Source organism: Rana temporaria, chromosome 7 (genome assembly GCF_905171775.1).
Source record: "Rana temporaria chromosome 7, aRanTem1.1, whole genome shotgun sequence".
Taxonomy (NCBI): Eukaryota; Metazoa; Chordata; class Amphibia; order Anura; family Ranidae; genus Rana; species Rana temporaria.
This window is the reverse complement of record NC_053495.1, coordinates 95,277,629-95,301,629: the sequence shown is the minus strand read 5'-3', so window position 1 is coordinate 95,301,629 and position 24,001 is coordinate 95,277,629. Positions and strand designations below refer to the sequence as shown.

The following is a 24,001-nucleotide window of genomic DNA, read 5'->3' as shown; positions in this document are numbered from 1 at the left end:
GGTTCATCCTGCTGTTCTCTGTCTCCACCTTCTGTCCATGTCCCCAGTTCAGCTAGGGATTTTGCAGCTGTGGTGGCAACTGTGCACATGCTCTGTTTTCTGTGTGTTTCTATGATGAGAATTTCCTCCCAATCACATCCTTCTTTTTTTTTCTTTTTTTTTTATAACCACTTCAGACTCCACCAAAAGAAAGGACACGAGACTTGCTCACGTTTTGCTTGCTTATATCGTCTCTGCTATGGTTTCGCATCATTTGTGGTTATCCTTTAATTCCCTTTAGCTTTTTTTTTTTCTTCTTTCTTTTCTCCTTTTTGTTTTTTCTTTTTTTTTTTTTTTTTTTTTTTTTTTTCTTCCAGTCATAGATTTCCCAGTATATAAAAATCAAAAATATGTCCATTTACAGACATTTAAGGGAGAAAATAACAAATAGGCTACTTTTTATTTTAAAACCCCCTGCTACCTCACCGTTACTACACTTACAACCATGTTTTATTATTCCTTCCTATGTTGGCCCCTATCAGATCTTAACCCGTAAGTTTTCCCGCCGAGCTCCACGATTTCTTGAATTCCTTCCAATGTTCCCATTTCTCTTTTTGAGCTATTTTGCCCTCCTCTAAACTATTCCTTAGGCCTTCCATGTTATACGTCTCTTCTACCGAATCGATCCACTCCCATATAGATGGACTTTCTACCTCCTGCCAATTTTTGGGAATCAGCCTTTTGGCTGCATTTAGTAGATGTGGTACCAGAGATTCTTTATAGGATTTTGCCGCTTCCACACCTCCATGGAAAAGTACAGTCCATGGGTCATTCTTTATTTCCTTCTTGGTTATATCTTTTATAAATCCTAAAAAATGTTCCCAATATTTTTTAACTTTTGGACAATTCCACCATAAGTGGGCCATTGTGCCTGGGGACTTGCCGCCCCACCAGCAGTGAGCTGACTGGCCCTCTTTAAATTTACTCAATTTGTCTGGTGTTTATATACCAGCCCGTTATGCACTTATAATTCATTTCTGCAGTCCTATTGTCCACGGCCGAGGAGTGGGTCAGTTTCAACATTTTTCCTATTGTGATCTGTTCCTTCTGTGTTCCTAACTCCCGTTCCCATTTTTTTGATGAATGGAGGCATCTCCAGTTCGTCCACTGCTAATATCTTGTAAAGCCTTGATAAAATGCCTTTAGGTTTATCTGTAGTGCATAATCTTTCTAATGCTGTAAGCTGTTCCCCTGACCTTAATGGTTGGGGTAACTTTTGGACAAATTGGCTCAGCTGTCAGTATCTCCATTCATTAATTACCATTAATTCTTCGTTGTGTTTTAGCACCTGTAGTGTTATTAATTTCCCTTTTTTTTATTATATGCCTTAACTGTGCTTTATCTTTTTTTTTATCCAATTCCCACCTACTATATTTTTTCCTGGTGCAAAATATTAATTTTCTTTTAACTCAATGAGAGGTGAATTGTATTCCTTATCTATTTGTTTGTGTAGTGTGTCCCATATTTTTAGTGCATTCCGTGTTACCTCGTGAGTAGGGTTGAGCGAACCTGAACTGTACAAGACTTTTGGATTTATGGTACCCGAACAATTTAGTGTAAGTTCGGTGTTCGGCAATGTAATGGCGCGCTGCAGGGCAGCCAATCAACATTTGTTTAACTCGTGTGACCTAGAAGCCATCACAGCCATGCCTACTAATGGCATGGCTGTGATTGGCCAGTGCAGCATGTGACCCAGCCTCTATATAAGCTAGAGGCACATAGCACAGCACGTCACTCTGCTTTAGATAGGGTAGGGAAAGGCTGGCGCTGCTGCTGCTCTGAGGGAGACTCAGTCCTGCTTCAGAAATCAAATTACTCAGCGATCTACGTAGCACAGCAAGTCACTCTGCTTTAAATACTTTAGGGAAAGGTTGCTGCTGTTGTTTTTAGGGAGAGAATTGGATAGGAGTCAGTCAGTCCTGATTCAGAAATCAAATTACTCAGCGATCTACTGTACATAGCACAGCACGTCACTCTGCTTTAGATACTTTAGGGAAAGGTTCCTGGTGTTGGTTTTAGGGAGAGAAATAGATAGGAGTCAGTCCTGCTTCAGAAATCAAATTACACCAGCACTGTATATGTTACTGTGAGATACACCCTTTAGATACTGTTCTTCTATTGTGTTATTCAAAAAACACCCATTTAGGGCAAGATCCTATATTTGAGAAATATGAGGAGAACGTCAAATAAGGGACGTTGCCCCGGTCGTGGTGCTGCTGGTGGAGCTCCTGTTGCAGGGAGAGGACGTGGTCGATCTGTGCCAGCTACACGCACATGTGAAACACCTTCCTCAGGTGCGAGTAGGCGACAGAGCCTGCAGCGGTATTTGGTCGGGCCTAATCCGGCTCTACGAATGTTGAGGCAAGGAGCAGTACAGGCGATATTAGATTGGGTTGCTGACAGTGCCTCCAGTTCCTTCACATTGTTTCCCAACCATTCTTGTACTGAAAGATCAGAGTTGGCACCTGCAGCCGATGTCCATCAGTCTTTCACCTCACCCCCTTGCAAATCAGCCAAGCAGTCTGAGCCCCAAATCATGCAGCAGTCTCTTCTGCCCCAGAAGTGGAAGAGATTGAGTGCACCGATGCCCAACCACTTATGTTTCAAGATGAGTACATGGGAGGACCATCGCAGCACGTCTCGGATGATGAAGAAACACAGTTGCCAACTGCTGCTGCTTTCGCAATTGTGCAGACCGACAAGGAGGGCAGGGGTGGAAGATGATGTGGAGGACGATGAGGTCCTCGACCCCACATGGAATTAACGTCATGCAGGTGACCTGTGTAGTTCGGAGGAAGAGGCGGTGGTCGCACAGAGCCACCAGCACAGCAGAAGAGGGAGCAGGGTGCAAAAGCGGAGCGTCCGTCCCCTAGACAGTACGCCTGCTACTGCCCAACGCAGCAAGGGACCGAGCACACCAAAGGCAGGTCCAAGGAGTTCCCTAGCGTGGCAGTTCTTCACACAATGTGCTGATGACAAGACACGAGTGGTTTGCACGCTGTGCAATCAGAGCCTGAAGCGAGGCATAAACGTTCTCAACCTGAGCACAACCTACATGACCAGGCATCTAAGTGCAAAGCACGAGCTGCAGTGGAGTAGACGCCTCAAAAACCAAGAAAGGTCTCTGGCTCCTCTTGCTTCCTCTTCTGCTTCAGTCTCGGCCTCTTCATCCACCTCTGTAGTGACAGTGGCACCTGCCACCCCGCAAACAGAGGATCTGCCAGCAACACTACCACCTGGGTCACCAACCATCTCCACAATGTCCCATGGAAGCATTCAGCTCTCCATCTCCCAAACACTGGAGCGTAAGAGGAAGTACCCCTCTACCCACCCCCGAGCCCTGGCCCTGAATGCCAGCATTTCAAAATTTCTGGCCTTTAAAATGCTGTCATTCCGTCTGGTGGAGACGCAGAGTTTTAAAAGCCTGATGGCATTGGCTGTCTCACAGTACGTCGTGCCCAGCCGCCACTACTTTTCCAGGCGAGCCATCCCTTCCCTGCACAACCAAGTGGGGGACAAAATCAGATGTGCACTGCGCAACGCCATCTGTGGCAAGGTCCACCTAACTACGGATATGTGGACCAGTAAGCACGGTCAGGGACGTTATATCTCCCTAACAGCACACTGGGTAAATGCAGTGGCGGCTGGGCCTGAGGCGGATAGCAGTTTGGCGCATGTCCTTCCACCACCGAGGATTGCAGGGCGCTTCAGTTTGCCTCCTGTTAACTCCTCCTTCTCCGCTTCCTCATCCTCTACCCCCTCCTCATCCGGTCAGCGTAACACATTCATCACCAACTTCAGCACAGTCATGGGTAAACAACAGCAGGCGCATGTGCTGAATTTGGTGGTGCAGAGGTTCCTTAAAACGGGGCTCGACAAATCCCGGTCGCCAGGTCGCCATGGCGACTAGAAATAGTGTCCTGGCGGCTTGGCTTGGAAGGTGAGCTGGCACCATCTGGTGGTGAGCCGTTGGTATTACAAGTTATTACCACCAGATGTGAGCTGGCGCCATCTGGTGGTGGCCGTATTACAAGTTAAAGCGGTAGTTCACCCCCCCCCGACACATTTTACCATCGAGACAGGCATTGTAGCGCGAGCTACAGTATGCCTGTCCCGATTTTTTTTAACCCCGTACTCACCTTGTAGTCGTCCATCGTAGATTTCGGCTCCCGCGGGGAATGGGCGTGCCTATGGAGAGGGAGGATGATTGACGGCCGGCCCTGGCACGTCACTCTCCCCGAAGACAGCCGGAGTAGGTCTCGGCTCTTCACGGCGCCTGCGCACAGGCTATGCGCACGCGTCGTGAAGACCAAGCCTATTTCGGCTATTTCCGGAGAAGCGTGACGCGCCAGAGCCGGCCGTCAATCATCCTCCATCTCCATAGGCACGCCCATTCCCCGGTATCTTCGATGGACGACTACAAGGTGAGTACGGGGGTAAAAAATTCGAGACAGGCATACTGTAGCTCGCGCTACAATGCCTGATTTTAAGGTAAAAGAAAATATTTTTTTTTTTTTTTCCCGTCGATAGGGTGAACCCCCGCTTTAAGCATTACAAGTTAAACAGCAATTCTAATGTAATTTTTCACTATTTTTCAATGCCATATTCTTCCCTCTAATTAGAACCCCCCCAAACATTATATATATTTTTTATCCTAACACCCTAGAGAATAAAATGGCGATCGTTGCAATACTTTCTGTCACACCGTATTTGCGCTGCGGTCTTACAAGCGCACTTTTTTGGGGAAAAATTACACTTTTTTTTTTATTAAAAAATAAGACAACAGTAAAGTTATTCCCATTTTTTTAAATATTATGAAAGATAATGTTACGCCGAGTAAATTCATACCCAACATGTCACGCTTCAAAATTGCGTCCGCTCGTGGAATGCCGACAAACTTTTACCCTTTAAAATCTTCATAGGCGACGTTTAAAAAAATCTACAGGTTGCATGTTTTGAGTTACAGAGGAGGGCTCTACCAATCGCGGCGATACCTCACATGTGTGGTTTGAACACCGTTTACATATGCAGGCGCTGCTCACGTATGTGTTCGCTTCTGCGCGCAAGCTCATCGGGACGGGGTGCGTTTTCTGGCTCCTAACTTTTTTAGCTGGCTCCTAGATTCCAAGCAAATTTGTCAACCCCTGCCTTAAAAATTACCCCGATATGCCACAGCTGCTGCAGAATGTGCGGGCCGTCTGTGCGCACTTTCGGCGTTCTCACCCTGCTGCTGCTCGCCTGTCTGCGCTGCAGCGTAACTTCGGCCTTCCCGCTCACCGCCTCATATGTGACGTGCCCACAAGGTGGAACTCCACCTTGCACATGCTGGCCAGACTGTGCGAGCAGCAGCAGGCGATAGTGGAGCCTCAGCTGCAGCACGCACGCGTAAGTCGCTCTGCGAAACAGAACCACTTCACCACCAATAACTGGGCCTCCATGCGATACCTGTGTGCCTTGTTGCGGTTTCGAGTACTCCACCAACATTGCCAGTGCCGTTGACGCCGTTCTCAGCATTACTATCCCAGTTCTATGCCTCCTTGAAAAAACGCTTCGGGCGATGATGGAAGAGGATGTGGCACAGGAGGAGGAATCGGATCATTTCCAAGGCTTTCAGGGCAGTCATTCAGAAGTGGCTCCGAGGGTGGGTTCCTGCACCAACAAACGCCAGGTACACAATTGTCCAGCAAGGGCACAGTTCTGGAGGTTGACGAGGTGGAGGAGGAGATGGAGGAGAAGGAACCATGTTCACAGCAGGGTGGCACCCAGACAAGCTCATGGCCATCACTGGTGCATGGTTGGGGGGATACAGAGGACACAGACGATACACCTCCCACAGAGGACAGCTTTTCGTTGCCTCTGGGCAGCCTGGCACACATGAGCGATTACATGCTGCAGTGTCTCCGCAACGACCGCCGAGTTGCCCACATTTTAACAGGTGCTGATTACTGGGTGGCCACGCTGCTGGATCCCCGTTACAAGGACAATGTACCGTCCTTAATTTCCTCACTGGAGCGTGGTCATAAGATGCGCACGCTGGTAGACGCGCTGCTGGTGGAATTCCCACCTGACAGCGAGGGCACAAGGCGAAGGCAGAGGAGGAGGAAGAGGTCGCCAACGCAGCCGGGGCACCGTCAGCACCTCAGAAGGCAGGGTTAGCATGGCCGAAATGTGGAAAAGCTTTGTCGGCACGCCACAACAACCAGCACCACCAGCTGATATGGAACATCTTAGCAGGAGGCAGCATTTCACCAACATGGTGGAGCAGTATGTGTGCACACGCCTACACGTACTGAATGACGGGTCTGCCCCCTTAAACTTCTGGGTCTCCAAATTGGGCACATGGCCTGAGCTTGCCCTTTACGCCTTGCAGGTGCTGGCCTGCCCTGCAGCCAGTGTATTATCTGAACGTGTATTTAGCACGGCAGGGGGCGTTATCACAGACAAGCGCAGCCGCCTGTCCAGAGCCAATGTGGACAAGCGTTCACGTTCATTAAAATGAACCAGGCATGGATCCCACAGGACTTGTCCGTACCTTGTGCAGAATAGACACGTATACCGGCTTTACCCAGCCATTCTTGTATTTTTGATCTTTCTCACTCTTTTAGGGTGTACCCTAATTTAAAAAATAAATAAATTAAAAACAAAAACCTGTGTTGGCTACCTCGTCGTCCTCCACCACCGCTTCCACCTACACCGTTTTTTTTTATTTTTATGTATTTTAAGTTATTTCCCTATCCACATTTGATTGCAGAGTACTTGCCATGCTCTTACCAACATTTTGCAGCCCTCTAGCCCTTTCCATTACTTTTTTAGAGACATTTAAGTACTTAAAAGTTCTGGTCCCCATTGATTTCAATGGGGTTCGGGTGCCGAACCCGGACTTTTTTTCGAAATTCGGTCGAACCCGAACATCCAGGTGTCCGCTCAACTCTACTCGTGAGTATTCTCGTCCAGTGCTCTAAACTGAGGGGGGTTCCAAATTATGCTTCCTAATTTAGCCTTGGACAGTGCATTTTCTAACTTTACCCATCTTTTTTCCTGGTTGTCTCTGGCCCACTCCACAACCCTAGACAGCTGCATTATAATATTTTCTAATGTCCAGGACCGCAAGTCCCCCGTATTTTTTTATTTTTTTTTGTTTTAAAACCAGGAAGGAAATTCTATGTTTTTTATTCTTCCATATATAGTTCATTATCAAAGTTTTAAGTATTCTAAAGTAGGGTTTTGGCAATGTGATTGGTATCATCTGAAATTTATAAAGAATTTTTGGGAGAAGGACCATTTTCAGGATATTAATTCGACCTATCCAGGAAATTGTTCTATTCAATACCCTTTTTATTTCTGTTTTAATTCCGTCCAGTAGGGGGATATAATTAATTTCATATACTTTCTTGATTGAATTAGCTAGTTTGATTCCTAAATATTTAAGTTCCTTCTGCCAGGGAAACCTGAACTCCTCCCTTAGAGCCGTTCTTCTGACTTGCTGATATTTACATTTAGGGTCTTAGTAACGTTAATTTTGAAATTAGAAATATCCCTGTACTGTATTTTTAATAGATTCGGAATTGACGTTCTGGGGTTGACAATATAAAACAATACGTCATCTGCGAACGTGGATAACTTATGCTCTTCTTCATCAACTTTGATCCCTTTCACGTCGGGGCTATTGCGAATACTGGCCAAAAGGGGCTCTAGGGACAACACAAATAAGAGCGGCGAGAGGGGGCACCCCTGTCTCGTGCCGTTTTTCATCATAAATGTTTGGGGTAGCCTACCGTTTATTTTTATCCTTGCCGTTGGGAGATGGTACAGTGTCTTAATCCATTTTAACATCCTAGGGTTTGAATCATGAGTCCCCAGTCTACCCTGTCGAACGCCTTTTCCGCATCAATCAAAAGGAGTAGCCCTGGGGACTCATTCTCTTTCATCTTTCTAAGGAGTAACAAAGCTCTTACCCCATTGCCCCTCCCCTTCCTGGGATAAATCCCACCTGGTCCGGATGGACCAGTGTGGTCATCAGCCGTTTAAATCGATCTGCTAATACCTTTTGCAAACAGCTTGGTGTCAGCATTTAGCAACGAAATCGGCCTGTACCCAGAGCAAAGCTTTTCATCTTTCCCTTCCTTCGGAATTACTATGATTGTGGCAGCAAGGACTTCCCTACTCATTTCGTACTCGGTCCCTAGACCGTTATAATATTGACACAGTCTTGGGATCAATATCTCCTTACACTTTTTAAAGTAGAGCGTTGTAAACCCATCTGGACCAGGGCTTTTGCCCGAGGCTGAGTCCGCCAGCGCTCCATTGATTTCTTCCTCAGTTTATCCAGGTTTATCCAGGGTTAATCCTTTGCTCTGTCCGATATTAGGTAGTCTTGCACCTTCTAGAAACTCTTTTGTTTTGATATTTTTTTCCCCTTTCCGCCAGTTTTTCTGCTCTACAGAATTCAGCCCCTCGTAGCAATTTTTGAAGGTTTCTGCTATGTCCTTTGTTGAATGTACTGCCTCTCCCTTCTTATTTTTAATTTTTCTATGTCATTTCTGGCTTTCTTTTTCTGCACCATTCTTGCTAGGTGTTTACTGGATTTATTACCCCACATTTACCTTTCTTTTGCAATAATATTTAATTTCCCCTCTAGTCTCTTGTTCCATGAGTTCTTTAAGTTCATCTCTATTTCTAACTAAATCATCGTTGCTTCCCCTGTTTTTTATGTTCTTGTTCAATTTTAAATATTTCGGCAGTCAAGTTATTAATTTTTCTACGCCTTTCTTTTTTCCTCCTAGCCCCCTCTGAAATCAAAATCTCTCTAATAAAACCTTTATGAGCTTCCCATAGAGTTGCTTTTGAGACTCCTTCGGTATCATTTGCCTTGAAATAATAATTCAACTCACTTTTCACCCTTTCTAGGCTTACTTCGTCCAGAATCAATTCTTCATTCAATCTCCAAGTAGAAGATAGCCTTTGGTGACCAGGGATGTTCATTGTCATGCTCACGGGGGTGTGATCTCATAATGAAGCGATTTCTCTACTCGAGTCCACTATTATTTCCAACATACTATGGCCTACCATGATATAGTCAACTCTGAAGTACGTCCCGTGTACAGGGGAGTAGAACGTATAATCCTGCTGTTTTGAGTGTAATATTCTCCAGATATCTACAATCTGGCTTCTATGCATTATCGTTTTAATCTTTTTTAGCTGTGCATTGTTTGTCCCCTGTACCCGGGACGTACTATCCACTTCCGGCTCTATACAAAAGTTCAAATCGCCCATCAAGATTACCTTTCCTGCCTTAAAGTCCTTCAGCTTTCCTAGTATTTCGCTGAAATATTTTATTTGATTCACATAAATATTCACCATGGTACACTCCATCTCCCCTAACTTCCCTTTTTAAGAAGAGAAATCTTCCCTCTGCATCCATCATCCTGTCCTCCAGTGTAAAACGCACCCCTTTTGCAAATCCTATTGCCACTCCCCTTGCTCGTTTTGAAATGGTATTTCCATAGTTCCATGTCGGGAAGTCTGGGGAATATAGTTTAACATTAGATTCCAGGGTCAGGTGAGTCCCCTGCAGGAATACTACCTTCAAAGCTCTCTTAATGCTCTCTTATCTTGTGCCTCTTGGTAGGGGTATTAAGACCTCTAACATTATAAGACATAAACTTAATTACTGTCATCTCGTCCTCTCTTTACTCTTTTTTTTTTTTTCTTTCTTTTGCCCCTTCGGCCAACGGAAGTTTCTTTTCTTAGTAATACAGTGAGGTAGCACCCACCCACCCCCCTCCCATCTCTCATCCTTCCCACCCCCCCTCCCCTATCTCCCTCCCTCCTCCCCCCAATGGCCCTCTGCTGGCCTCTGAACCATTAGTGGTCCCACCCACCACCTTCTCCACTGGTTCACTTTTTAAGAGGTGAGACTCAAATCGTGCCTCCCCTCCCCGGTAACATCGGGGGGAGGGGGCGGCCCGAGCTCGCGCTTAGGACCTGGTTTGTTGTTTTCTGTTACTTTTCACCCCTCCCCCGCCCCTCCGCTCACTCCGTTCACTCTCGATAAAAAAATTAAATGGGGGGGGGATCCCCCCTACGGCTCAGTCTCTTACTCTCACAACCATCAGACTGCTTCCCTAAGTCCCATTTTCCCTTTCTGCCCATTCTGGCAACTCTGGGACCTGTAGGTCTAATTTATTACACAATCCTGGTAGGTCTTCAGGGAACCTTAGAATCGCTGATCTTCCCTCCTTCAAGCCTATTAAACAGGCTGGAAAACCCCAATTATACTTAATATTCTTTAATCTCATTTGCTCCAAGAGTGGTTTCAAAAGTCGCCGTCTTGCGAGTGTTTCTGGGGCCAGGTCTGTATATATTTATAATTTAGACCCATCATATACCACGGGGGGTTTCCCCCTTAACTTCCTCCGTTCCTCCCAATCACATCTAAGCATCCCATGTGACTAGAAAGTCAGAGGTGTGTACACAGTGGTAAATAACAGTCTCCTCCTCCATGCCCATGACCCAGATAAAAACAAACAATATCAGATATATATTTGTATGACAATTTAAAACCGTTTATCTTAATTATTTTTACTCTGTATTCCAACAGATGGTGTTGTGTGGTGTTTTTTTTTGTATTTTTTTTATTTTTTTAACATGTGACCGGCAGCAGGGGAATAGAAGCTCCTTCTGCTTATGTTTCCTTGCAGACAGGCTGGGAAAGATCTGGGTTATGTGACAGCTTGTATATCCATTTGGAAAAAGGTACTTGGATGTTTTTAATTTTTTTTTATTTATTGTGCCAAATCCCAAAATGCCCAGATGTGTATGGAGCCTTAGGGTTAATCACTTCTAAAGGGATGCAGACACTAGAGCTTTTTTCATTAGAACACAGAAAGTGCTCCAGTTGATCAAACTCCTATTTAGAATTGCTCTGTTCAGGACAGTGTTTAAAAAAAAAAAACGTATGCAGAGCGGCATCAGACCCTGCACGCCCCAATCCCAACAAATCAACACCAGTGATCCCACATTGAGAAGAGCCCAGGTGGATGCCATAAAAAAGGAAAATACCTACAGACAATGATCATATAAGCATCCAGCATGCATGAGAAGGGAACACCACCACGTATTGCCTTAAAGGGGTTGTAAAGGTTCATTTTTTATTTTCTAAATAGGTTCCTTTAAGCTAGTGCATTGTTGGTTCACTTATCTTTTCCTTCCATTTCCCTTCTAAATGTTTTTTTTTCTTTGACTGAATTTCTCACTACTGTTCCTCCTCAGTAAGCTGTTCTAAATGACTTTCCACCGCTCGGATGATGGTGGAAAGCTTACTGAGGAGAAACAGGAAGTGAGAAATTCAAACAAAGAAAAAAATAATTTAGAAGGGAAATCCAAAGGGAAATCAAAGGAAAAGCTAAGTGAACCAACAATGCACTAGCTTAAATGAACCGATTTAGAAAATAAAAAACAAACCTTTACAACCCCTTTAAATGCATTTGAAACTGTGATGATATTGGCGCCCAAGCATGCTTGGATCCCATCCTTGGCTCCCAGCACCGTTTTGAAACAGAGCAAGCCAGGACAAACAGCCCACAGTGGCAACGTTACTTTGTGCCGTCCATGCAGTGTAATTGCACTGCTACAGCCATCTTGGAAATGAAAAAACACCCACAAACAGGTAAGGCAAACACACTGACAAACAGGTAAAAGCAAAGGGAAAATGACACTTGCTCCAAAGCTTGTTTAACCACTTCAATACCGGGCATTTTCACCCCCTTTTTGCCCATGCCAATTTTCAGCTTTCAGCACTGTCACGCTTTGAATGACAATTGCGTGGTCGTGCGACGTGGCTCTCAAACTAAATTTACGTTGTTTTTTTCATACAAATAGAGCTTTCTTTTGGTGGTATTTGATCATCTCTGCATTTTTTAAAAAAAAAAAATTTTTGCGCTATAAACAAAAAACGACTGACAATTTTGAAAAAAATGTTTTTTATACTTTTTGCTATAATAAATATCCCAATTGTTTTTTAAAAAAAAATAAATTATTTTTCTCAGTTTAGGCCAATATGTATTCTTGTACATATTTTTGTTTTAAAAAAAAAAAAGCAGTAAGTGCATAGTTATTGGTTTGCGCAAAAGTTATAGCGCCTACAAAATAGGGGATAGATTTATGACTTATTATTTTTTTAATATATATATATATATATATATATATATAAGTAATGGCAGTTATCTGTGATTTTTGTCAGGACTGCGATATTGTGACACTATTTTGGGACCATTCACATTTATACAGCGAACAGTGCTATAAAAATGCACTGTTACTGTATAAATGTGACTGGCAGAGAAGGGGTTAACACTAGGGGCGATCAAGGGGTTAAATGTGTGCCCTAGGGAGTAAGTCTAAATGTAGGGGGAGGGGACTGACTGGGGGAGGTGAACGATTGGTGTCCCTATGTACAAGGGACACACCATCGGTCTCCTCTCCCTGACAGGATGTGGATCTCTGTGTTTACACACAGAGATCCACATCCCTGGCTCTGTAACTGCCGATCGCGGGCACCTGGAGGACATCGCGGCTGCCAGGCACGCGCATCGGCACCCGAGTGACGTGGCACGCGCACGGCTGGGAGGCCCGAGGACGTCGTATGACGTCCACCCAGGATGGCAGAGCCACCTTGTGGACGTCATATGTCTATAGGCGGGATGGGAAGTGGTTAAAGCTTTCTTTGACAGACCTGCACCACCAGCATGGGGCTATAACCATATCATTTAGAGGCTGTACAGGAAGGACTTCCACCCAAGAAAGGCCGAACCTGGCTGGGGTGATAAGGGAACCCCCCAAGTGATCATGTGAGTGATTTGCGGTGGCCGGATGTCGGTTCCAGTTCAGGTGTCTTCTGGTATTTGCGACAAGGTACAAAGGGGAAGACTGTGAAAAAAGATGGGTTCACAGTGCTATGGGATTTTCCTTTAGTCTTTGTCTTCCTCCAGTGTCCTTAATTATGACGGTGCATGTGAAACAATTGAGTACTGTCTGTGATACTTTTTTTTTTAATTTGCATTAACAGACGATTTTTCAGGACAAACTTTCAGGGTATGCCCCCAGTTTCAAGGTCCAAGTAGTACTGCTTGGACCTTGAAAAAGGGACCTACCCCAAAAGCTTGTCCTGAAAAATTGTAGATTAATGCAAATAAAGTATCACGGACAGTACTCAATTGTTTCCCTCGCAAGTGCTCTTAGTTTGCCATGTATTCCCCCCCCCCCCCCCCCCGCCATTTTCACTTGCTTTCTGAAGCCTTCTGGGATATGCACATATATGCAGCAAATATCTTGGGGTGCTTTAGGTTCCATACAGCATCTTGAAGATGGCAGACTCGGCAGCATGTCACCAGGGGGCTGTGCTGTCTAGAAAAGAAAAGCAGCCCGGCTGCTGACAATGGTGGCACAGGACCCAGTGTGTGTGTGACATTGGCATGGTGAATGACAGCAGAATAACGCTAGCTTTGCTGGTCAGGTGAGTGTGTGGATTGTGTATAACAAGAAATAAGGTAAGAGTGGGGGAAAAAAACATATTGGATAAAGTTCCTCTTTAAACTTCAGTTCTCTGTACTTTCTTTTTTTTAAAATATCAGTGGCTTACCTGGTGCACCTCTTTGCTACCATTAAAGAAAAGCAAATTAACATTTTATACATGCAAAAAGCCATATTGAAATTAGAGTGTTCCATAACAGCTGTATTCTTTGTATTCAAATTCACAATATTTTGAAGCTGATGGTTTGCTTCTCTTTAGGAGCCGTGTTGGAATGTTCCAACTCTTTCTCAAAGTAATTCGTAATGAAAACCTATTTGGACTATGGAAAGGAGTCTCTCCGGTAAATAACCGCTATTATGCTACTGTAATATACACACAATAGGATCCGTTTAGAATTTATTTCCAGACTTTAGACTACAGCTCACGTAATTTCCCAGTACCAGGCTGATCACATGTACGCATTAAAGTGTTAAATGTTCAGACAGCCTTTTATTGGTTCTTGAATAGAGTTTGGAATGACTTCAACCCCTGGTGTGTGTGTGTGTGTCTTTGTTTTTTGTTTTTTTTTTCCAGCTCTCCAGGCTCCATTAAAGCAAATTTCCCTTTTCAGTGATAACATTTTAGCCAGACAAGAAGTGGGGAAATAATCTGCAACAGGGACAGAAGAGGGCAATACAAACTTGGCAGTGGTTCTAGCCTATTAATAATCTACTGTAGGAGATTTTCCCTCAGTTTTTTAGGTGAAACTACTTGTTATCATAGTTAGGTTGAAAAAAGACACACGTCCATCTAGTTCAACCATAAAAGAATAAATAAATAAAATAAAAAATATCGTACAATCCAATCCCATATACCCAATTCTATACCCACAGTTGATCCAGGGGAAGGGAAAAAACAGCAGACACTAAGTAAGGGAAATTGTCTTTTAGGTCTAGGTTCACATCTTTTTTTCAGGCACGACCTAACTCAGAATCTACGCCGACTTATGTTTAAGCGTATGCTCAAACAGAGATACGCTTAAACATATCTAAGATACGACGGCTTGCGCCGTCCTATCTTAAATTGCAATTTTTCGGATGGCCGCTAAGTGGCGCTTCCATTGCGGTCGGCGTAGATTATGTAAATGAGTTTGTACGCCGATTCACGAACGTACGCCCGGCCGCCGCAGTTGATTTACGCCGTTTCCGTAAGGCCTTAGGCGGCCTAAAAATATCCCACCTATGAGGTGGAATAACAATGTTAAAGTATGGCCGCCGTTCCCGCTGCGAGGTTCGAATTTTTTGCGTCGTTTGCGTAAGTCGTCCGCGAATCGGGAGTAACGTCGTTTACGTCCACGTCAATAGGCCCGTACGGCGTACTTGGCCGCAATGCGCACTGGGAAATGTAGGCGCCCGGCGCATGCGCAGTATCCAAAAAACGTGAGGGCAAGCCTCATTACCATTAAACACGCCCCCTCCAACCCATTTGAATTAGGCGCCCTTACACCCGCCGCGTTTACACTACGCCGCCCTAAGTAAGGAGGTAAGTGCTTTGAGAATCATGTACTTGCCTCTCTTACTTAAGGCGGCGTAGTGTAAACACGCTAGGCTACGCCGCCGCAAATTAGCGCGCCCCTACCTGATACTACCCAACTGTATTTTAGGGTTGTCCCGATACCGAGCATTTGCTTACTTACATTACTTGTACTCTGACAAATGCTTCACCTGATACTTGTACAGTCAGCGGTGATTAGTGCGGTGGGGGAGTTACTAGCACCGATCACCGATGTATAGATTTAAGTCTGACATCCGTTTCTCCGTTCCCCCCCCCCCGCACATGGTTTTCAGCTGCTTTAGTGAAATCAATGGTGATCGGTGCTTGTAACACCCCCACACACTATCACCGCTGACTGCCCCTGTATCCTCCTCCAGCCCCCCTCCGTTCTGCTGCTCTCTCCCTCCCTCCGTGTCCTCCTCCATGCTGCTCTCTCCCTCTGTGCTGCCATGTCCCCCTCTGTGCTCCTCCTCAACCCCCTTGATCTGTCAGGATGGAGAGCAGAGGTAGGAGCCGGTAAATAAATAAATTGTAAAAAATAATAAAAAACAGAAAATACACTGACACTGTCCAACCCCCCCCCCCCCCTCTAAAAAAATAAAAATAAAATACTGACAAATGCCACTGTCGCATGAGATAAAAAAAAAAGTCGGTAATCGATATCAGCGAGTAGTTGGGGGGGGGGGGGGAAGTATCTGTACTTCTACTCGGTCTTAAAGTGGTATCGGGACAACCCTACTGTATATAGCTGGTTGCTAAGGAGGAAGCCAGCTGCGTTGTCCTTACCAACCGATGAATCAATAGCTGAATGTAAAAAAAAAAAAAATCGAAAAAAAAGGGGCGTGGGGTCCCTCCCAGATCCATACCAGGCCCTTTGGGTCTAGTATGGATCCATGGCAATTTTAAGTTCAATATCCATACCAGACCCTTATCCAAGCATGCAGGTCAGTAAAGGGAGGGGACGAGCGAACGCCCCCCTCCTGAACCAGACCAGACTGCATGCCCTCAACATCGGGGGAATGAGTGCTTTGTGGGGGGCGTCGCTCTGCTCGACCCTTTTCGAAAAATACAGTGGCTGCAAAATGCATAGATGTGAACATGTACCATAGGAAACTTAAATGGACTGTAGTGCGTTTCTGCAAACTGCAAAAAGGCACAGGTGTGCACCTAGGGTAACTTAGTGCTGTATAAAGTAAAAACCTGACAGGGATTCTAATCCTCCCACACTAAAACAAAGTATTACACTTTAACTACCATACTTCAATACGGGGCACTTTTACTTCCTGCCCAGGCCAATTTTCAGCTTTCAGCGCCGTCACACTTTGAATGACAATTGCGCAGTCATGCAACACTACTCAAACTAAATTTTTATAATTTTCTTCCCACAAATAGAGCTTTCTCTATTATGGTATTTGATCAACGCTGGGGTTTTTATTTTTTGCTAAACAAACTAAAAAAGACTGAAATTTTAGAAAACATTTTTTTTTCCCTTTTCTGTGATAAAAACGTTCTCCTTCACTGACGAGGAGGCACTAATATGCAGCACTGATGGGCAGCACCGATGGGCACTAATATATAAAACTAATCCATTCTATACTGTTTTATGCAAGGTGTATTTATTGAAAGAGCATGGCATGATCCCTTTGCAGTTTATCCAATAAGAGGCTCATTGATGATCTTCTACCCAAATTCAAAATAATATGCAATAGCAGGGCCCTGGGTCGATGCACTTGGTAACTAAGCTATCTTGGCAAACTGATATTGGGAATGTCATCCCACCCCTCATTTTCAGGGGTCAGGTAATTTACCTTGGGCTCCATTCACAAAAGGCGGACTCCGTCGCTACGGAGTCTGCCAGCTCAGCGGGAGATCTGTCCGCAGATCTCTGCTGAGCCGACAGATGACAAGCTCCTCTCTGCCCACTGAGCGGGGAGGGGCTTGCCGGGCACCGCTGTCTCCTATGGAGCAATCTGATTAAAACGGACAGCATGTCCGTTTTCATCAGGTCGGATGTCAGCGGACATGTCTCCGCTGACATCCGACGCTCCATAGGGATGACAGGCGGACCTGAACAGTCCGTCCGTGTGAATGGGGCCTTACTCTGTGAAATACGCAAATCTTATGCTTTCTTTGACGACTCACTCCCTTTGGGCACACTTAACCCCTTAGCGCTACCTAGTGGTAAAACCCTTCACTGCCATTGACATTTTCACAGTAATCCGTGCATTTTTATAGCACTTTTCGCTGTGATAATGACAATGGTCCCAAAAATGTGTCAAAAGTGTCCGATGTGTCCGCCGTAATGTCGCAACCACGAAAAAAAATCGCTGATCACCACCATTACTAGTAAAAAAAAAAAATATTAATAAAAATGCCATAAACCTACCCCCTATTTTGTAAACGCTATAAATTTTGCGCAAACCAATCGATAAACGCTTATTGCGATTTTATTTATTTTTTACAAAAAATAGTTTGAAGAATACGTATCGGCCTAAACTGAGGAAAACAATTTTTTTTTTTTATATATATATATCTTTTTGGGGATATTTATTATAGCAAAAAGTAAAAAATATTGATTTTTTTCAAAATTGTCGCTCTATTTTTGTTTATAGCGCAAAAAATAAAAACCGCAGAGGTGATCAAATACCACCAAAAGAAAGCTCTATTTGTGGGGGAAAAAAAGGACGCCAATTTTATTTGGGAGCCACGCCGCACGATTGTCAGTTAAAGCGGCACAGTGCCGAATCGCAAAAAGGGGCCAGGTCTTTAACCTGCATATTGGTCCGGGTCTTAAAGCGGGGGTTCACCCAAATTTTTTTTTTTTAACATGACATTCAGCCGAGTTGTCAGAATGACAATCTGCAGTTTTTTGTTTTTTTTAGTGCAGCACTTACCGTATTTTCACCGCTGCTCCGGGTATGTAATCTGCGGGACTGGGCGTTCCTAAGTGATTGACATCCTTCCGACCGGCGCATACAACGTGTCACTAGTTGCCGAAAGAAGCCGAACGTCAGTGCGCAGGCGCCGTATAGAGCCGACTCGCAGTCCGGCTTCTTTCGGCAACTAGTATGTGCCGGTCGAAAGGATGTCAATCACTTAGGAACGCCCAGTCCCGATTACAGATTACATACCCGGAAGCGGCGGTGAAAATAGGGTATGTGCTGCACTTGAAAAAAAAAAAAAAAACAGCCGATTGTCATTCTGACAACTCGGCTGAATGTCATGTTAAAAATATTTTTTGGGGTGAACCCCCACTTTAAGTGGTTAAAGATGTAATTCTACTATTAAGCATTTTTTAATGTATCATAAAAATACATTTCTGATCAACCTTTCTGTTGTAACATTAAATCTTATAGGGGAATTCGTATGAGGGGAAGCGTTGGTATACTAAATTCTTTTTATTTTGGGGGATTGAGTTTACCTTCAAAGTAGAAATCTAATCGAAAATAAACAAAATTATTATCCTTTTAAAAATAAAATAGAAAAGGAGCTTTTGCTGTTGCAGTAGTAATTTCAAACTGGAGCTGTTCTACGCAGTACTTTTCTGCCGCTAGGTGTCCACAGTGTTCTATGTTATTGACAACCATTCAGCTCAATGATTCTGAACGTAGGCTATCATAGACCCACCCCCTAATCTGTGAATGGACAGTGAAGGAGAAACGGCACAGTGTTCAGCTCATCTTTCTGTCACTCTTTCTCCTCCTGTCACCATGCCCCTTGTCAGCACGTGTTGGCATCTTCTGCTGCTCCATTTGCTCCCATTCTGAGCTATGCTGTACAGAACTTATACTGACTACAATTTATGATGTATTAATAAACACAGATTTAAAAAGGCACAAATTAATGTATCTATCTGGAATACAACTTTAAATAGCAACTGTAACCTTTGGACCAATTTGTCGTTTAATCAACTCAACCAACTCATGAGGGCAACAACCCACTAGCTCAAATGTTTACCTTCTCTTCAATCCAGTAATCATTGTGTGTACCTGCCCATCTCTGCACAGTGTACATACATGCCCCCCCCCCCCTTTCCATTCTATTTATTCCTATGACTAAACCATACTTGTAAATGCCATCAAGAGTACCTCTTAATAATAGGAATAATTAGGGTTGCTGCATGCATTTGAACCAAGAGTCAAGCCCTGTACACACGGCCCGGATTCTTGTCGGGAGGGAAAAAACATTTTTTTTCCTGACGAGATTCCTGGCAAGAATCTCATGCCGTCCGAGTGTACAGACACACCATTCAAAAGAACCGCCGTTCTTTTGAATGGCACGAACGCGGTGACGTTATCCACACCAACAAGCTTGTCACATTCGATGCCGTCGCCGCCATCTTGCTTCACAGTACCTATGCCTTGGAAGCTACTGCGCATGCGTCAAAGTCATTTCGAGCATGTACGGGTTTCCATGGAAAGGTAAGAATACACGCGCTCGGGTTTCTCGGCAGGAAAACGCTGCTGAGAATCTCACAACGAGAAAATGGAAAACAGGTTCTCTATTTTTCTCGTCTAGATTCTGGGCAGTTTTCTTGATGAGAAACCTCAAAGACTCGTACACACGCACGGTTTACTCAGCAAGAAAGTTCTGCCAGCAGTTTTCTTGCTGGTTCTTGCCGAGAAAACCGTGCATGTGGACGAGGCTTAAGACTCAGCGGGAACACTTTTGTTGTAAAGACTATGCAGCAGTCAGCAGGGCCACAAAGTGAATATTGCTGGATCGAGGGGGAAGGCATCTGAGCATATGGACTGCAGTCAAAGTGGTTGGGGGAGTTGATTAAAAGACAATTGCATCAAAGGTACAATTATTCCAAAATCCTTATTTGAATGTGTAATGCATTGCTGGGTTTGAAGACTTTTTAATATTTTTTTTGTTTGTTCTTGCAGTCCGTTCTACGATGTGTTCCTGGAGTTGGTATTTACTTTAGTACCCTCTATTTTCTGAAACAACAGCTTTTCTCTGGCAAGGAGATCAGCCCTCTGGAATCGGTTTTATTGGGAGCAGGATCAAGAACTGTGGCAGGAGTTTGCATGTTACCCTTCACAGTCATAAAGACACGGTATGAGGTGAGTGATTGATTTTAGTGCAACTGATGGCCCAGGCTATAGGCTTTCAGGGGCCCTTGCTAAGACGCAAGCGTCTTGTGTAGACACTTTGTGATTTCCCTGTGATGGTGCATTACATAATTAGGTTAAAAAGACACATATTCATTTAGTCAAAGCAATAGTTTGTCAAAGGATACTGTATCTTGACATAAAGAATTTGTGGACAGCCTCATACAGGTGGTGATTGAGACTCTTCAGGTTGAAGACTCCAATGCCTTTGCCAAGAGTGCAGGGATTATTAAAGGTGTTCTCAAAGGTTAAGGCACTCCAGCTTCCCTTTGTTTCCCTTCCCATCAAAAATGTAATATACAGTATTTTCTAGAGAGTTTCTCCAGAGAAATTAGTTAAAATGTATTCAACACCATCCTTAGTTGGCCTGGCAGTACCTCCACTTTTACAAGTCCTTCATTTAAGGATCTGGCGAAAAAGAAACTGAAATCTTTCTCTAGACTACTTTTTCTGATGCTGCTGGCTTTGCTCCCAGGCTAGTAATTTCTTGCATAACCCAGGGTCTTGAGCATGTACCCCTTCTTTTCATACCTTTTGAAAGCTATTTGCTCTCAGGAGGCACACCCCAAATTCTCCAAATTGACAAAGTCCAAGCCCCAAGAACTAAAATTCCAAGGCCTATCCTCAAAGCCTTTCTTGGCAAGGTCTGCCCCCACCTGCAGACAGTGGTCAAAGGATGCTTGTTGATGTTTGCAGACATCTGGCTCTGTATAATTTTATGATGGTTGGATACAGGATGTGGTATTGAGAGAATGCAAGATTTTCTGTCTCCCATCAACCCAACAGATTAAAATGCTTTGATTTCTCTCTTGCAGAGAGCCACTGCTCTGTTCCAAGCAGTACATGAGCTTGTCTAAAGAGTGGCAGTATTTCACATACCTCCGTAGAACGGTTACTAATTTTAATTCACACCTGTTTACCGTACCCAGGTGGGACAGGTGTATCCACTTTATTTTGGACCTCAATGCCTTTGTACTAGAAGGTTTTGTATATGTTAAATGTGGAGTTCCGACTAATGCAAACACATTTTTAAGTCAGCAGCTACAAATACCTTAGCTGCTGACTTTTAATAATTGGACACCTAAAAAAAAAAAAAAAAACGGGTCCCCCCCCCCCCCCCCCACCAAGACAAAAATGACATGCCAAATGTCAGGGGGTCACCTTCCCTTTTGGGTGGAACGCCGCTTCTATGGATACGCCTATCTTCTTTTTCTTAGAATGCAATTTACTTTTTCAATCCATTTACAGCAGGTAGGGGGATGTTGGGAAAGCCAGTATTTTGCTATTTCCAGGAAAGGTATAGAAGCTGGGTAGGTGCTATATAATCAGTGGGGGGTATACAGTTCCTCATGCAGTGCCCCAAGGAGATATATTGGTGGATCAAATGGAACTGGTACTGTATAGGTCTGGTCAATAATAGTAATCGCATCCTTCCAATGTATTACTAGTTTAGAACACCTTCATAGCATGTGTAGCAGGTCTCTATCTTAAGTATTACAATTGGAGTGTCTGCCCCAAGCAAAAACTTGTACCAGCGTTCGGTAAGACTGGTGCAAAATAAAGTTGTATTTAATGCTATGCCTTCAAATGCCTTCAAAATTTTCTGTACTGGCGCATGTATTTGTTTAAGGGCTGGCTCTCTTTTTTTGTTTTTTTCCAATTACAATTTAACAAAAACGTTATGAACAAAATTTAGGCCTCGTGCGCACTGGACTTTTTATTAACGTTCTAAAAACGTCAGCTTTTTTTTCAATGGGATCAAAAACGTTAACCGCTGGTGAGCCACTTTTTTTGAGCGTTTATCTGCGTTTTTTGAAGTTAGTGTTTTTACAGCTGAAAACCTCCCGTCAGAACCCACTAGGCTCCATGCACACTGGCTTAAAAAAATCACTGCGTCTACAGTTTTGTGTTTTTCCTGTACAAGCAGCTCAATGTTGTCCTATGTGTCCATACACATTAGGACGATTGGAAGCATATTTTTTTTTTTTTTTCTATTTTTTTTTTTTTAACCTTTACTTCAGGTTCCACCTCCTAGAGTTTCTTTTTAGAGCGCTCAGCTTTCGTTTTTGCCAGCCCACATAGCGTCTCTGTTTGGTTTTACATCATTAGTAAAGGTGTATTTTTTGGTTATTTTGTACTCATTTCTTTCTATTTATTTTGTTTCTTATTTTAATTTCTTTTTTTTATTTTCTTATTTTGTTTAAGTTTTTTTTTTTTTTTTATCATCTTTAAATTGAGTTTATTCATGAATACAGGAATAATTTTCCTATTTGGGTTTCCCCTAACCCCCCCCCCCCCTGTTCCTCCCTCCCCCCCAACTCCCCCCCCCCCTCCTCACCAGGTTTTGGCCACTTTATTGAATTTCCTCAGGGACTCCTATGCCGGCCCTTAGGTTTTTGGCATAGCTCCATGACCTCTTAAATACCCTCCAATCATCCCATTTTTTACTTTTTTCATCTCCCTCCAGCCCATTCCTTAAATCTTCCATCCTGTATGTCTCTTCGACGGCGTCAATCCACTCCCATATCATGGGACATTCTGTTTCTTGCCATTTTCTGGGGATTAGCCTTTTGGCAGCGTTCAATAAGTGTGGCACCATTGATTCCTTGTATCTTCTTAGACCAACTACACCTCCGTGGAAAAGCACCGTCCAAGGATCTTTTTTTATTTTATTTTTTGTTATCTCTTCTATGTACTTCAAGATCTTCTCCCAGTATGTCTTTACTTTGGGGCATTCCCACCATAGGTGTGCCATAGTTCCTGGGGTCTCGCAGCCCCTCCAACATTTTTCTGATTGGTCCTCTTTAAATTTACATAATTTGTTCGGGGTTATATACCATCTGGCAATGCATTTATAGTTCATTTCTGCCGTTTGGCTATCTACTGCTGAGGAGTGTGTCAGTTTCAACATTCTCTGTAGTTGGGTCCTATCGTGCTGTGATTTGGGTTCCTTTTCCCATTTTTCAATAAATGGTGGTATCTCCCTCTCGTCGATCTCCAGTAGTATTCTATATACTTTTGATATGGTGCCTTTGACATTCTCCATTATACATATTTTTTCCATTTCTGTTAACTGTTCCCCTGTTCTCAATGGGGATGGTAATTTCTGGATAAACCGACTGAGTTGTTGGTATCTCCACTCATTGATTTCCATCAAGGTTTCTTTCTGTTTTAATTCCGAATATATTATCAAGTGTCCATCTTTAATTATATCTCTTAATTGTGCTCTATCGTTCTTTATCCAGTTTCCTCCCACTTGTGTTTTCCCTGGTGCAAAGTATTCGTTATTTTTTAGTGCAATAAGGGGTGAGTTGAACTTACTCTCCATTTTTTTATTTAGTGTGTCCCATATTCTAAGTGCATTTTTTGTTATCGCGTGTATTTTTGTGCTAAATTTTCTATATTGAGGGGGATTCCATATTATTGTGTCTAATCTCACCTTAGATAGTGCGCTCTCTAGGCTAACCCACCTTTTTTCTTTATTGACTCTGGCCCACTCTACTACACGGGATACCACCACTGCTTCATAGTATTTTTTTATGTCCGGAACTGCGAGTCCCCCCTTATTTTTAGGTTGTTTTAAGGTCTGTAGGGAGATTCTATGCTTTTTAAAATTCCATATGTAGTTCATAATGAGTTTTTTTAGCGTATTAAGCAGCGACTTCGGGAGGGCCATGGGGATCATTTGAAATTTGTATACGATTTTAGGCAATAGTACCATTTTACAGAAGTTTATTCTCCCGATCCATGAGATTGGTCGGTTTTTTACCCTTTTGATTTCGCC

At 43.7% G+C, this 24,001-nt stretch overlaps 1 protein-coding gene across 2 annotated transcripts in view; it reads left to right on the top strand.

Annotated features, from left to right (window-relative positions):
* The window catches only part of SLC25A38 (solute carrier family 25 member 38), a 62,754-nt gene that overhangs the window by 5,533 nt on the left and 33,220 nt on the right, over nucleotides 1-24,001 (top strand). For both annotated transcript variants that reach the window (XM_040359690.1, XM_040359689.1), the window contains exons 2-3: nucleotides 13,826-13,907; nucleotides 19,990-20,169. In XM_040359690.1, coding sequence (XP_040215624.1) covers nucleotides 13,826-13,907; nucleotides 19,990-20,169 — 262 coding nt within the window. The remainder of the gene's footprint in view (nucleotides 1-13,825; nucleotides 13,908-19,989; nucleotides 20,170-24,001) is intronic.